The 14,356-nt window shown below is 40.9% G+C and overlaps 1 protein-coding gene across 1 annotated transcript in view; it reads right to left on the bottom strand.

Annotated features, from left to right (window-relative positions):
• The window catches only part of LOC122550328 (obscurin-like), a 784,231-nt gene that overhangs the window by 407,460 nt on the left and 362,415 nt on the right, over nucleotides 1-14,356 (bottom strand). Inside the window, exons 39-42 of the mRNA XM_043691054.1 lie at nucleotides 14,016-14,282; nucleotides 10,899-11,165; nucleotides 6,300-6,566; nucleotides 951-1,217 (exon numbers count right to left, since the gene is read on the bottom strand). Of these exons, the coding sequence (XP_043546989.1) occupies nucleotides 951-1,217; nucleotides 6,300-6,566; nucleotides 10,899-11,165; nucleotides 14,016-14,282 (1,068 nt within the window). The remainder of the gene's footprint in view (nucleotides 1-950; nucleotides 1,218-6,299; nucleotides 6,567-10,898; nucleotides 11,166-14,015; nucleotides 14,283-14,356) is intronic.

Here is a 14,356-nt window from a genome sequence, read left to right as displayed (position 1 = left end):
TCTGCAGACCTCACTTTCTCCTCAGTTATTTCAGAGACCCTGCAGCCTTCTGGACTTAATACTGACTTCAGCAACTTCAGGATTTGAGCTCTCCATGTCCTTACCCCAATCCCTACACACCAGGCCTTATTATCGCATAGTCTGCCATCACACACAACCCACTGTCAGCTACTAACAGTCCCCATTAATAGCTATTCAGCTTCCTAGCCAGAACGTTATCCACTCCTTTGTCTATCCAACTGTTCTTCTCTCTGTTTGAGATCTATCCCCACCTATCATTTACTCTTTACCACCTTCCCCCATCCAATCTTCTTCATATGAACCAACATTTTCTAGTTATCATCAGTTCTGAAGAAGGATCATTCAACTTGAAATGTCAACTCTGATTTCTCTCCACAGATGTTGTTAGACCTGCTCAGCTTTTGCAACAATTGCATTTTTTTCAGGGTAGCTTTCTTGCCAAAAGATTGCTAGTAGATTTGCACATTAGTAATGTTTGCACCATTTGACTGCTGGTTTTAATTCAGCAAACTCTGATCCAATATTGTATTTAAAATGAGTAATTTGTAGGATGACAGTATTTTGTAAAAACAGATTTAATCACTTTTAATTTATTCCTAATGTGGTGAATTTCAGTCATGGACTTCTCATTTCTATTTAGCTATTTTCTGCAACATTTAAAAATATTTTTCAAGTTATTTTTGAATGTTTTATTAATATCTCATACTAATGTCACAAACTCTTATAACAGAAATCCAGAATACTGACTAGATTTATAGTATGTATCCCCACAAAACTTGGTAGCAGCTATTATGTAACAAAGATTAAACTACAACTCAAAAGAGAAATGCAGATGATGAATTATAACTAAGCAAAAAAACTGATCTCTTCATAAGGAAGAGTGAAATAAACAAACATTATATGAAAGTAATGAATGACTATTGTCCTACCATTCACTTTTAAGGAGGCTGTGGTCAGTTGATCGCCAGAATCACAAGTATATTCACCAGAATCTTCTAGCTTTAGGTTATGAATAAGTAACTCAAGGCAAGAACCTGTTTGTCTTAATTCATACTTCTCACTTTGATGAATTATCGTGGATCCTTTCCTCCATTTCACTGAGGCATTAGGTTTAGTAACCTCACAGTGTAGTATGGCAGTACTTCCCTCTTCAGCTTCTTCATTCTGAAGCTCTTGTTTGAAAAGTATAGGAGCAACTAAGGAGACAATAATTAATTTTGTCTAGAAATGTAAATTATTATATAGCAAGTCAAGTTCTTTCCAAGCACATTAAAATTCAAAGAAAACATAAAGTTAGTCATGAGTTCTAAAGAAGGGTCATAGAAAACTTGAACTGTTTGTTTCAGATTTCCAGCATCTGCAGTAATTTGCTTTCATAAAGTTATTCATACTGTTGTAGTTCAGTGAAGTCCACTCTCGGTCTTAAATGAGCCGCTTGTCTTATGAAGATGCTTAATTACTAATATTTTTTTGAGCACTCTTATTTAAAGGATTGTATAAAGTGGAGTGCTGAAGTTATACTTAGACACTTTTGTTTAAAAAGGGTATTTGTTTAAAGATAATTGGTAATTAAAAGTAATATGGTAATTGTTTAGGCTTATTTACTGGAAATCACCTGCCTGGCTTTACTTAACTTTTGCATGGATCTTGTTAAGACTTCAGTTGAGGTATTGACCTTAATGAAAGTAAGAAGCTGCACAGTTCATTCTCTGCCTTTGAGGTAATATTTTTGAGATCAATCTAAGACTTCAAAAACTGATCTACAAGTTGTCCTGAAAAACCTCTGAATGAACTGCATTAGCAAAGATCCCTGCATCAACTGCCTGTGTTTAGTCATGTCCAGTTGTGTATGCTAGGACACCAACTGAAAATCATCTTGAATGTTATGTACCACACCTTTATTTCGTTCAAGAATCAACAATTATCGACCAAATTGTTTCTTCAAAATTAAGCTCTGTAGAAAACGTATTTCTTCCCCTGAATTAGTGTGTCTGTGCGGGGGGATTGTTAATTTAGGAGAGTAAATATACTTCTATGTTTCCAATTGTGTGTTAATAAGCTTTACATCTTTGCCAATTTTCACAATTAATCAATTATGTTTCTTAAACAAGCCTGTTTTTATTCTAAAGCTAACATAAAGTGTACGATCAACCATATCAATAATGAGTAAAGTGTTTGTACCCCATGCAATGGCGCGACTACAGAGTAACCATGCATTCTATGACTTCAGTTATAACACCAGATATTCAAACATAAGCCCATTTGAGTACACAGAAAATAATGCATTCTAGTAGTTTGAATATTGTCATGGTTGTGGGAATATTCGCCAAGCTGGGTTGTTTTGCAGACATTTTGTCCCCTGTTAAGATGACATCTTCAGTGCTTTGAAGCCTCCTGTGAAGCGCTGCTGTACTGTCTTCTGGAATTTACTTGGCTCTGTTCCTGCTGCTTCCGGCTGTCGATTCTGGTAGCTTGCTGCAGTGGCCAGTATATTGGGTTTAGGTCTACATATTTTGTTGATGGAGTCTGTGGATGAGTGCCTTCTTCTAGAAATTATCTGGCTGCCATTGTTTAACTTGTCCTATGGTAGTTGTGTTGTCCAGTCAAATTTGTGGTCCTTGTCATCTGTGTATCTGGTTACTTGAGACAGCTGGTCATGGCATTTAGTGGCTAGTTGGTGTTCATGGATGCGGATGCCAGCTGTCTATTTGTCGTGTATATAGTGTTTTTCGTGTGCAGTCCTTGTATGGAATCTTGTAAATTATGTTAGTCTTGCACATGATGGGTATAGGGTCTTTTAAACATAGACCTGGACCCAACATACCAGCCACTACAACAAACTACCGGAACCAGCAAGTGGAAACAGCAGGAACGGAACAAAATAAATTCCAGAAGTCACAGTGCAGCAGCACTTCGCAGGAGGCTCCAAAGCACTGAAGATGTCACCTAAGGGGGACATAACATCTGCGAATCAATTTCCCAGCTCAGCGAGCATACCCACAACTGACACCCAAGCTCCAAATCTTTACGCAAACCTTGAACACCGATGGGTAAGACACACTAAGACAAGTTTGAATATTATTTATCTATTATCAGGTAACTAAACTATCTTTTATGACAGGAATGTCCCAGGTAACGCCACTATAGATCATAGAATCCCTACAATGTGGAAACAGGCTTTTTCAACCCAACAAGTCCATACCAACCATCCGAAGAGTAACCCACCCAGACCCATTCCCCTAGATTTAACCCCTGACTAACGCACCTAACTTGCACATCCCTGAACACTGTGGACAATTTAGCATTGCCAATTCATCTGACCTGCACATCTTTGTGCTTATGGAAAGAATTCGGAGCACCCGGAGGAAACCCGCACAGACACAGGGGCAAACTCCCCACAGGCAGTCATCCGAGGCTGGAATTGAACCCAGGTCCCTGGTGCTGTAAGGCAGCAGTGCTAACCACTGAGTCACTTTCCATTATTTTTTAGTCTTATTTCATTCAACTGTTGCCTCTTAATGTATCAGCACAGAGGCAGCAAAGGAGAGTAAGCCTGCAGGAGATGTGAAATTTAACTGCAAAATATGAACTGTTTGTCAAATAGTCAAAGGGAGACTGGGGAGACTTGAAAGAGCAATAGGGTTGTCATAGTAGGGGATTTTAGTTTTCCTAACATAAACTGGGACTGTCATAGCGTTAACAGCTTAGACGGGATGGAATCTGTTAAATCCGTTCAGGAAAGTTTCCTCAAACAGTATATAAAGGGTGCTACTTAGGAAGGGGCAAAACTCAACCTATTCTTGGGAAATAGGGCAGGACGGGAAACTGAGGTGAGAGTGGGGGAGCATTTTGGGACAAGTGACCATAGTTCTACTAATTTTAAAATAGTTTGGAGAGGAATAAAACTGGTTCACAGGTTCAAGTTCTAAATTGGGGCAAGGTGAATTTTGATGGAATTAGACAGGAGCTTGCAGGGGTTGATTGGAGTAGTTTGTTTGCAGGCAAAAGTACCTCCGGCAAATGGGAGGCTTTTAAAAGTGAGGTAGAATTCAACATCTAGATGTCCCTGTGAGGGTAAAGGACAAAGTTGGCAGAAATAGAGAACTCTGGATGACAAGAGATATTGAGGCTTTGACCAGAAAAAAGGAGGCAGCAGGGATCAAGGGAATCTGTGAATATATAAAAGGGATACAGGAGTTTACTGAAGAAGGAAATCTGCAGGGTGAAAAGAGTGCACTAGATAGCTTTGGCTGAGCAGATTAAGATGAACCCAAAGGGGTTCTTTAAGTATTTCAAGGAAAAGAATAACAAGAAAGAATAGGACCCCTCAAGGACCATAGTGGACATGTACATGTAGAATTGCAGGAGATGGGCAAGGTCCTTCATGAACATCTCTCCTGTGTTTACTGTGGAGAAAGACATGACGACTTGGGAAAGTTAATAAGGACATTTCATATCTTGGGGACAGTCCATATCAACGTAGAGGTGGTGTTGGGTGTATTAGAATGTATGAAGGAGGATAAATATCCTTGTCCAGACTCAATGTATTGAAGAACATTGCAAGATGCCATATAAGAAATTGCTGGGGCCCTGGCTGATATTTTTGCAGTGTCGTTAGCCATGGGTGAGGTCCCAGAAGACTGGAGGGTAGTGAATGTTGTGCCCTTATTCAAAACGGCTGAAAAGTAAAACCTGGGAACTATAGACCAGTAAGCCTAACATCTGCGGTAGCTAAGCTATTTGAGAAGACAGAGACAAGATAGACATACATTTAGAAAGACAGGGTTTGATTAGGAGTAGTCAGCATGTTTTTTTACGTGGGAGATCATGCCTCTCATTTGTTGGAGCTCTTTGATAAAGTGACCAGAAAGGTTGATGAGGGTAGACATAGTCTATCAAAGGCCTTACTGAAATCCATATAAGGTTCCAAATGGTAAGCTGCTCAGGCGGGTTAGATTGCATGGAAACCAACAGGGGAGCTGGCAAATTGGATACATAATTGGCTTGATGGTAAGAAGCAGAGGATAATTAGTGGAAGGATGCTTGTCGGACTGGAGGCTTGTGTCTAGTGGTGTGCCTCAGGGATCGGTGCTGGGCCCTTTGCTGTTTGATATAGATATCAATGATTTGGATGAAAATGCATAAAGCATGATTAGAAAGTTTGCAGGTGACACTAAAGTAGATGGTATCGTGGACAGTGAGGAAGGTCATCACAAATTGCTGCAGCAGCAGGACCTTGATCAGCTAGGAAAGTGGGCCAAGAAATGCTGAATGGAGTTTCTCATAGATAAGTGTGAGGTATTGCGTTTTGGAATTTTAAGTAAAGGTAGGAGTTTCATGGTGAATGGTAGGGCCTTAAGGTGTGTACTGGAACAGAGGGATCTTGGAGCTCAGGTGCACAGTTCTCTGAAAGTGGTGTCACAGGTAGACAGGGCAGTGAAGAAGGCACACTGGCCTTCATCAGTCAGGCCATTGAGTGTACAAGTTGGGAAGTTATGTTCCAGTTATACAGGAAATTAATGAGGCTGCACTTGGAGTATTGTGCTCAATGTTGGTCACCTTGCTATCGGAAGGATGTTATGAAGCTGGGAAGAGTGCAGAAGAAATTTACAAGGATTTTGCCAGGGCTCCATGGTCTAAGTTATAGGGAAAGGTTGGACAAGCTAGAACTTTTTTTTTAGAACATAGGAGACCGAGAGGTGACCTTATAGAAGTGTATGAGATCATGAGAGTCATAGATAGGGTGAATGCACTCAATCTTTTTCCTAGGTTGGGGAATTGAGAACAAGAGGGCATCAATTTAGGGTTAGAGGGGCAAAAATAAAAGGGAAGCTGAAAGACAACATTTTTACACAGAGGGTCTTAAGCATATGGAATCAGCTGCCAGCAGAAGGCAGGTACATTTATAACATTTAAAAGGCATTTGGACAAATACACAGGTAGGAAAAGTTTAGAAGGATATGGGCCAAATGCAGGGAAATGGGGTTACCATAAATTGGTATTTTGGTCGGCATGGACCAGTTTGGGCTGAAGACCCTGTCTTGTGCTGTCGGACTCCATGACTCTGACGCTATATATAGCTACCTAAATAGTATGTTAATATGTACAGGTATACTACAGGAGAACAAGGAAGAAGCTACAGCTCCGAGGAGACATCTACAACATCAGGAGTTATCAATTAAACTTTTTACAGAAAGAATTGAAATAGTAAGCTCCATGAAATTATTCCATAACAGAACACATTATTCTTTAAGTATATGCAATGATTCACGTCCTACCCTTCACTTTTAAGCAGGCTGTGGTCTGCTGAACCCCTGTATCACATGTATATTCTCCAGTATCTTCTTCTTTTAGGCTGTGAATTAGCAGCTCAACATATGGACCCTTTTGGTTCATTTCATATTTTTCATTTGGGTGAAGTAGTAGAGATTCCTTCCTCCACTTCACTGGAGCATCGGGTTTACTGACCAGACAATGAAGAGAAGCTGTACTACCCTCTTCAGCATTCACACTCTTAAGCTCTTCTTTGAAAAGCACAGGTAGAACTAAAAATGAAGGTCATTCAATTCATAATGACATAGTCCAATCAATGTTCAAAACATATACATTTTAGTGTTCATTATAAATGTTAGCGGATGGGTGGATGGAAGGATGGATGGATGGAAGGAAGAAAGAATGAAGGAATGAATGAAGTGGGTGAGATGGATACCAGTGTATGAGTATTTAGGCAGTCAGTACTACAGTTACTCAAGAACTCAATTTGATTTTAATCTATCCAACATGTCAGAGTCGAAGACTTTTGACTATGGTCCTGAGGAGCATGGGCCCATCAGATGTTCAAATATCCCAGGCAATTCCCATGGAAGTCAGTCAGACTAGCGTAGCATCACCACATTCATCTTGGATCTCAAATTTGGTCTCTGACACTCAGAGGACTGGGTGATTTGAACTGATATTGTCTTTTAAAAAACGAAATGCAGGATATGAGCAATACTAGTAAGGTTGCCATTTATTACCTATTCCAAATTCAAAACCCCCAAAAAAACTTGTGGTGTGCCTTCTTGAAGGCTTGATAAAGCTGAGTGGATTTTATTTAACTTCAATACTAGAAGATTAAAAATCTGCAACTTTCAATCTATATAGTCAGCACAGGACAAGGATGGTGAGTTTATTCCCTTAAGGAAATGCAGGTTTTCAAAAAGCCTGATAAATTCTTTATTATTCATTCAAAGGAAGTGGATATCACTGACAAGAATGGCATTACTGCCCACCTCAACTTGCTCTTGAGAATGTGATGATAAAGTTCCCCTTTAGAAAAAGCAGTCTGTGTTATTAAATTACTCCATAGAACATAGAACAATACAGCACAGAACAGGCCCTTCAGCCCACGATGTTGTGCCGGACATTTGTCCTAGCTTAAGCACCTATCCATGTACCTATCCAATTGCCGCTTAAAGGTCACCAATGATTCTGACTCTGCCACTCCCACTGGCAGCGCATTCCATGCCCCCACCACTCTCTGGGTAAAGAACCTACCCCTGACATCCCCCCTATACCTTCCACCCTTCACCTTAAATTTATGTCGCCTTGATGCTATTTATGTCCTCTTGATGCTACTCCAAGATGCTATTTGACAGCGACTCTAGGATTTCAATCTAGTCAAGATAAAATAATGGCAATGCCTTGACTAAACAGAGTCAGCCTGTCTGGATTAAAGATCAATGAAATCCTGGCAGTTAGCTTCTGGATTAGTGGTGCTGGAAGAGCACAGCAGTTCAGGCAGCATCCAAGGAGCTTCGAAATCGCTGTGCTCTTCCAGCACCACTAATCCAGAATCTGGTTTCCAGCATCTGCAGTCATTATTTTTACCTGGCAGTTAGCTGTCAATTAGAATGAATAAAGCAGACACTCCACAGATTCTTTGCATTTATACGTGCATTCCTGACGGCCACACCTATTCTAAACAAGAATCAGTACTTTCCTGCCCTGTAATAAAAATATTGGTTTTCCTTGAATCAGTTTTCTTGCCAACTATCCTGATGAGTGGAAGTCAAAAAGCTTTTGACAGGATGTGGCCCTTTTCAGCAATTCTCAAGATGTGGCAATATATTTACAATTCAGAATGCTGTGTGACTTGGAGGGGAACGTAAGGTGATGGAATTCCCATGTACTTACTGCCCTTAGTGGTAGAGAGTGCAAGTTTGGGTTGGCTTATTGCAGAGGAATAGTTAAATTTTCTGTAGTATATTTCATGGACAATACGCAGTACACCCACAGTGCACAATCCATGTATGACAATGAAGTTTTAAGGTGATGAATGGGACTCCGATTAAGGAAACTCCTTTATCCTGGATGTTGTTGATGGTTTGATGTTGTTAAAGCTGCATGCGTCCAAGTAGTAGTGAGTATTGTATCATATTTTTAATGTCAGAAAGGAGGGAAGACAACATGACCCCAGCTACTTCAACAAGCTGAAGCTGAAAGGGTGGAGAATCAAATTCCTAGGAACGATAACCAACAACCTGTCCTGGACCTCCCACATAAATGTGACAGTCAAGAAGACACAACGGTGCCTCTTTCTCCTCGGGTAGCTCAGAAAATTAGGCATGTCCATAAGGACCCTCACCAACATTTACAGATGCACTACTGAAAGCATACTGTCCAGGTGCATAATGGCCTGGTATGACAACTGCTCTGCCCAGGAGCAGAAGAAACTACAAAAGGTTGTGTGCACAGCCCAGACCATCAGAGAAGCCAACCTTCCATCCATAGACTCCATGTACACTGCCCGTTGCCGCGGAAAGGCTGCCAACAGCATCAAAGACCCATTGCACCGGCAATGCTCTCCTACAACCTCTTCGGTCAGGCAGAAGATACAGAAGCTTGGAAACATGCACCAGCAGGTTCAAGAACAGCTGCTTCCCTGCCATTATTAGACTAATGAATGGACTCTCTAACTTCAAATAATGCTGATCTTGCTAATGCTGGTCTTCCTTTGCACACACCCTGTGTGCCTATGTCTAGTTTTTTCTGGATGTTCTTGATTATGATGATCTGCCCTTACTGCTTATTAACAAAGCTTTTCACTGTACTTAGGTACACGTGACAATAAATCAATCAAATCAAATCAAACATGTTCCCTGTGCACGACAGAAAGACACTGAAGAGTCAAGAGTTGTGTCACTGAAAGCAAAAAGCCTGCAATATCTAGATGACTGTGTCAATTAAGTTTCCGTTCAATAACTACACAATGTTGATGATGGGGGAATTCAGCAATGATTCTGAACGTGAACACCATAGGAAGCTGATGTTTTCTTGACAGAAATATTCATTTTCTGCCAATTGTATGGCATGTATATTACTTGCCATATTACAGTTAAAATATGAATACTATCCAGGTCTTTTTACATGTGGCCCCAGACTGCTTCGTTATCTGAGGGTTTGCAAAGTGAACCGAACACATTTTAGTTAATACCAGCCTTATATTTCCAAATACTCTGTACTAATAATAAAAATTATGCCACAAACTCACATGTTGGAATGTTAAGCCAGGGAGTGCGCATTATCAGTCAATATATTTGAATTATTATTCCAGTAACATGACCACTAAAGGATCACTTGCATACAAAAAAATCTAGGGCTGGTAATTCACAAGAAGAACTAATGTGTGATTGAGGGGTGCATAGACTAGTGGTGTTGATGCTTGAAGCCTGATTCCTGTTTGCACCATTATTTTCCAACAGCTGGCCAATTAGTTGCCAAAGCAGACTGAGGATGGCTGGGCATTCTGAAAATGAAGATAACATTTGTGGCAGTAACTGCAGGTTCACCTAGTTTTTTTTTGTTCAGTCATGGGATGAGGGCATCACTGGCCCTCCTGTCCATCTTCCTTCCCACCTATCTACTCCACACTCCACTCTGACCTATCACCATCACCCCCTACCTTCATCTACCTATCATATTCCTAGCTACCTCCCCCCACGTCCCCATTCCTGATGAAGAGCTTATGCTCGAAACATACTCTCCTGCTCCTTGGATGCTGCCTCACTGGCAGTATTTTTTCAGCACCTTTTTGAATCTGATTCCCAGCTTCTGCAGTGTTCACTTTTTCCCATACTTCAGTTCTATATTCTCCTCAGTAGTCTTGTATTAAAGTGTAGTGATCCATCTACAATCTCTGTTTGGATGTTAGCTATATATAAATATATTGCACTATGTTAAAGGCTTGTCCTTCACAGACTTTTCCCTTCCAAAGATGAGCTAGAGAGCTTAACCAAAAAAAAATCTATACTTCAAAACTGCACAGGCTCTTCCTTGAATAGTTGCACACCTTACAATGTTAAAAAAAGGTCTTTATTTACATGTGGTTGTCACCTTGTCTTCTATCAATATAATGCAAACCATTTTGTGCTAAAAGCAGTAAAATTATCTGTTAATTTTCTTCTTGCCATACAGCTCAGTGTAAAAGCAAGCAGCTACAAAGGTGGGGGGGGGGGGGGGGGGGGTTGCAACTAGCATCTTTGGCTAATGTTGAAACAAAGTTAAAACACAAAATTAAGAGCTCTTGTGGTGTAGTGGTGATGTCATTGCCCAGAACAGAAGACCCAAGTTCAAGTCCGACCTGCTCCTCTCAAGAAAGGCTTAGAATGAATAAAGCAGACACTCCACAGATTCTTTGCCTCTTTTAAGAGGAAAATTAACTGCATTTTCCACACAAGTTCCTAAATTATTGCCAAGAAGTACAGTAAAATTCAGAATACTGAAAGCAATGTGTGTAGCTCAACCCTTACAAACACTAAAGATGATTGATGTAATGTCTAGCTCAATGAGCTGAAGAGGTGAGAAAAGTTTAATCTGAGTAACAATTATTGACCTACCCTTCACATTTAAAGATGCAGTTGTCTTTTGATCCCCTGAATCACATGTATATTTTCCAGCATCTTCAACTTTTAAGTTGTGAATAAACAATTCAACAGATGAACCCATTTGCTTCATTTCATGCTTCTCACTGGGTTGTAGTACCACAGATCCTTTCCTCCATTCTACTGGAGCATCCGGTTTTGAAATCTCACAATGTAGAATGGCCATACTGCCCTCTTCAGCTTCCTTATTCTGAAGTTCTTGTTTGAAAAGCACAGGAAGGGCTAAGAGAGACAGCAATTTAATTCACAATGAACTAGATTACTTCAATTAAATTCAAACTTAATTTATGAGTATCAATACCACTTCAATCAAGCTCACTAAAACAATGTTTACAGTAGGATTTCAGTTTCAGGGTTCGTTTCCATTCCTCAATCATCAAACCTTATTCTCATGTTGACCTTAGAACTACTTGATTAGAACATAGAACAAAGGAAGAGTACAGCACAGTAGAGGATTTTTGGCCCTTGATGTTGTGCCGGCAGTTTATCCGAATCTTAGATAAAAATATTATACATACCCTTCATTGTACAATCTTTCATGTATCCATCCAAGAGTCGCTTTAATGTCCGTTATGTATCTGACTCTACTACAACTGCTAGCAGTGCATTCCACACACCCACTACTCTCTGTATAAAGAACCTACCTCCAATTATCTTAAAATTATGCCCCATTGTGATGCATGGGAAAAAGTCTCTGGCTATCCACTCTATTTATGCCTCTCAACATCTTTTGTGCGTGGGAAATCATGTCTCACAAACTTGATTGAGTTTTTTGAAGAAGTAACAAAGAAAATCAATGAGGGCAGAGCAGTTGACGTGATCTACATGGACTTCAGAAAGGCGTCCGACAAGGTTCCCCATGGGAGATTGATTAGCAAGGTTAAGTCTCATGGAATACAGGGAGAACTAGCCATTTGGATACAGAACTGGCTCAAAGGTAGAAGAAAGAGGGAGGTGGTGCAGGATTGTTTTTCAGACTGGAGGCCTGTGACCAGTGGAGTGCCACAAGGATCGGTGCTGGGTCCTCTACTTTTTGTCATTTACATAAATGATTTGGATGTGAGCATAAGAGGTACACTTGTAAGTTTGCAGAGGACACCAAAATTGGAGGTGTAGTGGACAGCGAAGAGGGTTACCTCAGATTACAACAGGATCTGGACCAGATGGGCCAATGGGCTGAGAAGAGTTTCATTCAGATAAATGCGAAGTGCTGCATTTTGGGAAAGCAAATCTTAGCAGGACTTATACATTTAATGGTAAGGTTCTAGGGAGTGTTGCCGAACAAAGAGACCTTGGAATGCAGGTTCATAGCTCCTTGAAAGTGGAGTCACAGGTAGATAGGATAGTGAAGAAGGTGTTTTGTATGCTTTCTTTTATTGGTCAGAGTATTGAGTACTGGAGTTGGGAGGTCATGTTGCGGATGTCCAGGACATTAGTTAGGCCACTGTTGGAATATTGCATGCAATTCTGGTTTCCTTCCTATCGAAAAAATGTTGTGAAACTTGAAAGGGTTCAGAAAAGATTTACAAGGATGTTGCCAGGGTTGGAGGATTTGAGCTATAGGGAGAGGCTGAACAGGGTGGGGCTGTTTGCCCTGCAGCGTCAAAGGCTGAGGGGTGACCTTATAGAGGTTTACAAAATTATGAGGGGCATGGACAGGATAAATAGACAAAGTCTTTTCCCTGGGATTGCGGAGTCCAGAACTAGAGGGCATAGGTTTAGGGTGAGAGGGGAAAGATATAAAAGAGACCTAAGGGGCAACTTTTTCAGGCAGAGGGTGGTACGTGTATGGAATGAGCTGCCAGAGGACGTGGTGAAGGCTGGTACATTTAAGAGGCATTTGGATGGGTATATGAATAGGAAGGGTTTGGAGGGATATGGGCCAGGTGCTGGCAGGTGGGACTATATTGGGTTGGGATATCTAGTCAGCATGGACAGGTTGGACCGAAGGGTCTGTTTCCATGCTGTACATCTCTATGACTCTATGCTTCTATCAAGTCATCGCTTATCCTTCTTCGGTCCAATGAGAAAAGCCTGAGCTCCTTCAACCTTTCTTCATAAGACATGCCCTACAGTCCAGGCATCATTCTGGTAAATCTCCTCTGCACCTTCTCTAAGGCTCCCACATCCTTCCTATAATTAGATTACTTACAGTGTGGAAACAGGCCCTTCGGCCCAACAAGTCCACACCGACCCATCGGAGCACACCCACCCAGACCCATTCCCCTACATCTAAAACTACAGGCAATTTAGCATAGCCAATTCACCTAACCTGCACATTTTGGACTGTGGGAGGAAACCGGAGCACCCGGAAGAAACCCACGCAGACACAGGGAGAATGTACAAACTCCACACAGTCAGCTGCCTGAGGTGGGAATTGAACCCGGGTCTCTGGCACTGTGAGGCAGCAGTGCTAACCACTGTGCCACCGTGCCACCCATGGTGACCGAGGCAACCAGAACTGAACACAATATTCCAAGCGTGGTCTATCCAGGGCTCAACAGAGCTGCAGCATAACCTCGCGGCTCTTAAACTCAATCCACTTCTAATGAAAGCCAACACACCATATATGCCTTCTTAACAACCTTATCCAACCCAGGTGGCAACTTTGAGAGATCTATGGACATAGATCCCAAGGTCCCTCTGTTTCTCCACATTGATCAGAATCCCGCCTTTAACACTGTATTCTGCATTCTATTTTGACCTTCCAATGGGAATGATTTCTTACTTTTTCATGTTGAATTCCATCTGCCACTTATCAGCCCAGTTCTGCATCCTGTCAATGTCATGTTGCAACCTACAACAGTGCTCCACACTATCCACAACTCCACCAAACTTTTTTGTCACCAGCAAACTTACCAACCCACCCTTTCACTTCCTCATCCAAATCATTTATCAAAATCACAAAGAGCAGAAGTCCCAGAACTGATCCCTACAGAACACAAAAATAATACATAATCTTTTCTATAAAAATAATCCATGATGCCAATAATTATGGATAAAGCAGTATAAGAAATATTAAGAAAAAATAGAGAATAAATTATTCATTAAGTGTCATAGCTTCTGGCGTACCCTTTACTTTTAGAATCGCCATAGTCTGTTGATCTCCTGTATCGCATATGTATTGTCCAGCATCTTCAGCTTTTAGGTTATGAATAAGTAACTCAACACAGGAATCATTTTGCTTCATTTCATACTTCTCACAGGGATGAAGTAGCACAGATCCTTTTCTCCATTCCACTGGGGCATTCGGTTTTGTAATCTCACAGTTCAGAGTAGCAGTACTATCCTCTTCAGTTTCCTGATTCTTAAGTCTTTCTTTAAAAAGTACAGGAAGTGCTAGAAAAGACAGTAATTTAATTCATGGTGATGGACATCAGCTAGGATTCAAAATTTACTTTTGGACACCATTT

Source organism: Chiloscyllium plagiosum, chromosome 5 (genome assembly GCF_004010195.1).
Source record: "Chiloscyllium plagiosum isolate BGI_BamShark_2017 chromosome 5, ASM401019v2, whole genome shotgun sequence".
Classification (NCBI taxonomy): domain Eukaryota; kingdom Metazoa; phylum Chordata; class Chondrichthyes; order Orectolobiformes; family Hemiscylliidae; genus Chiloscyllium; species Chiloscyllium plagiosum.
Note: the sequence above shows the minus strand (reverse complement) of the source record. Positions and strands in the feature narration are given on the sequence as shown.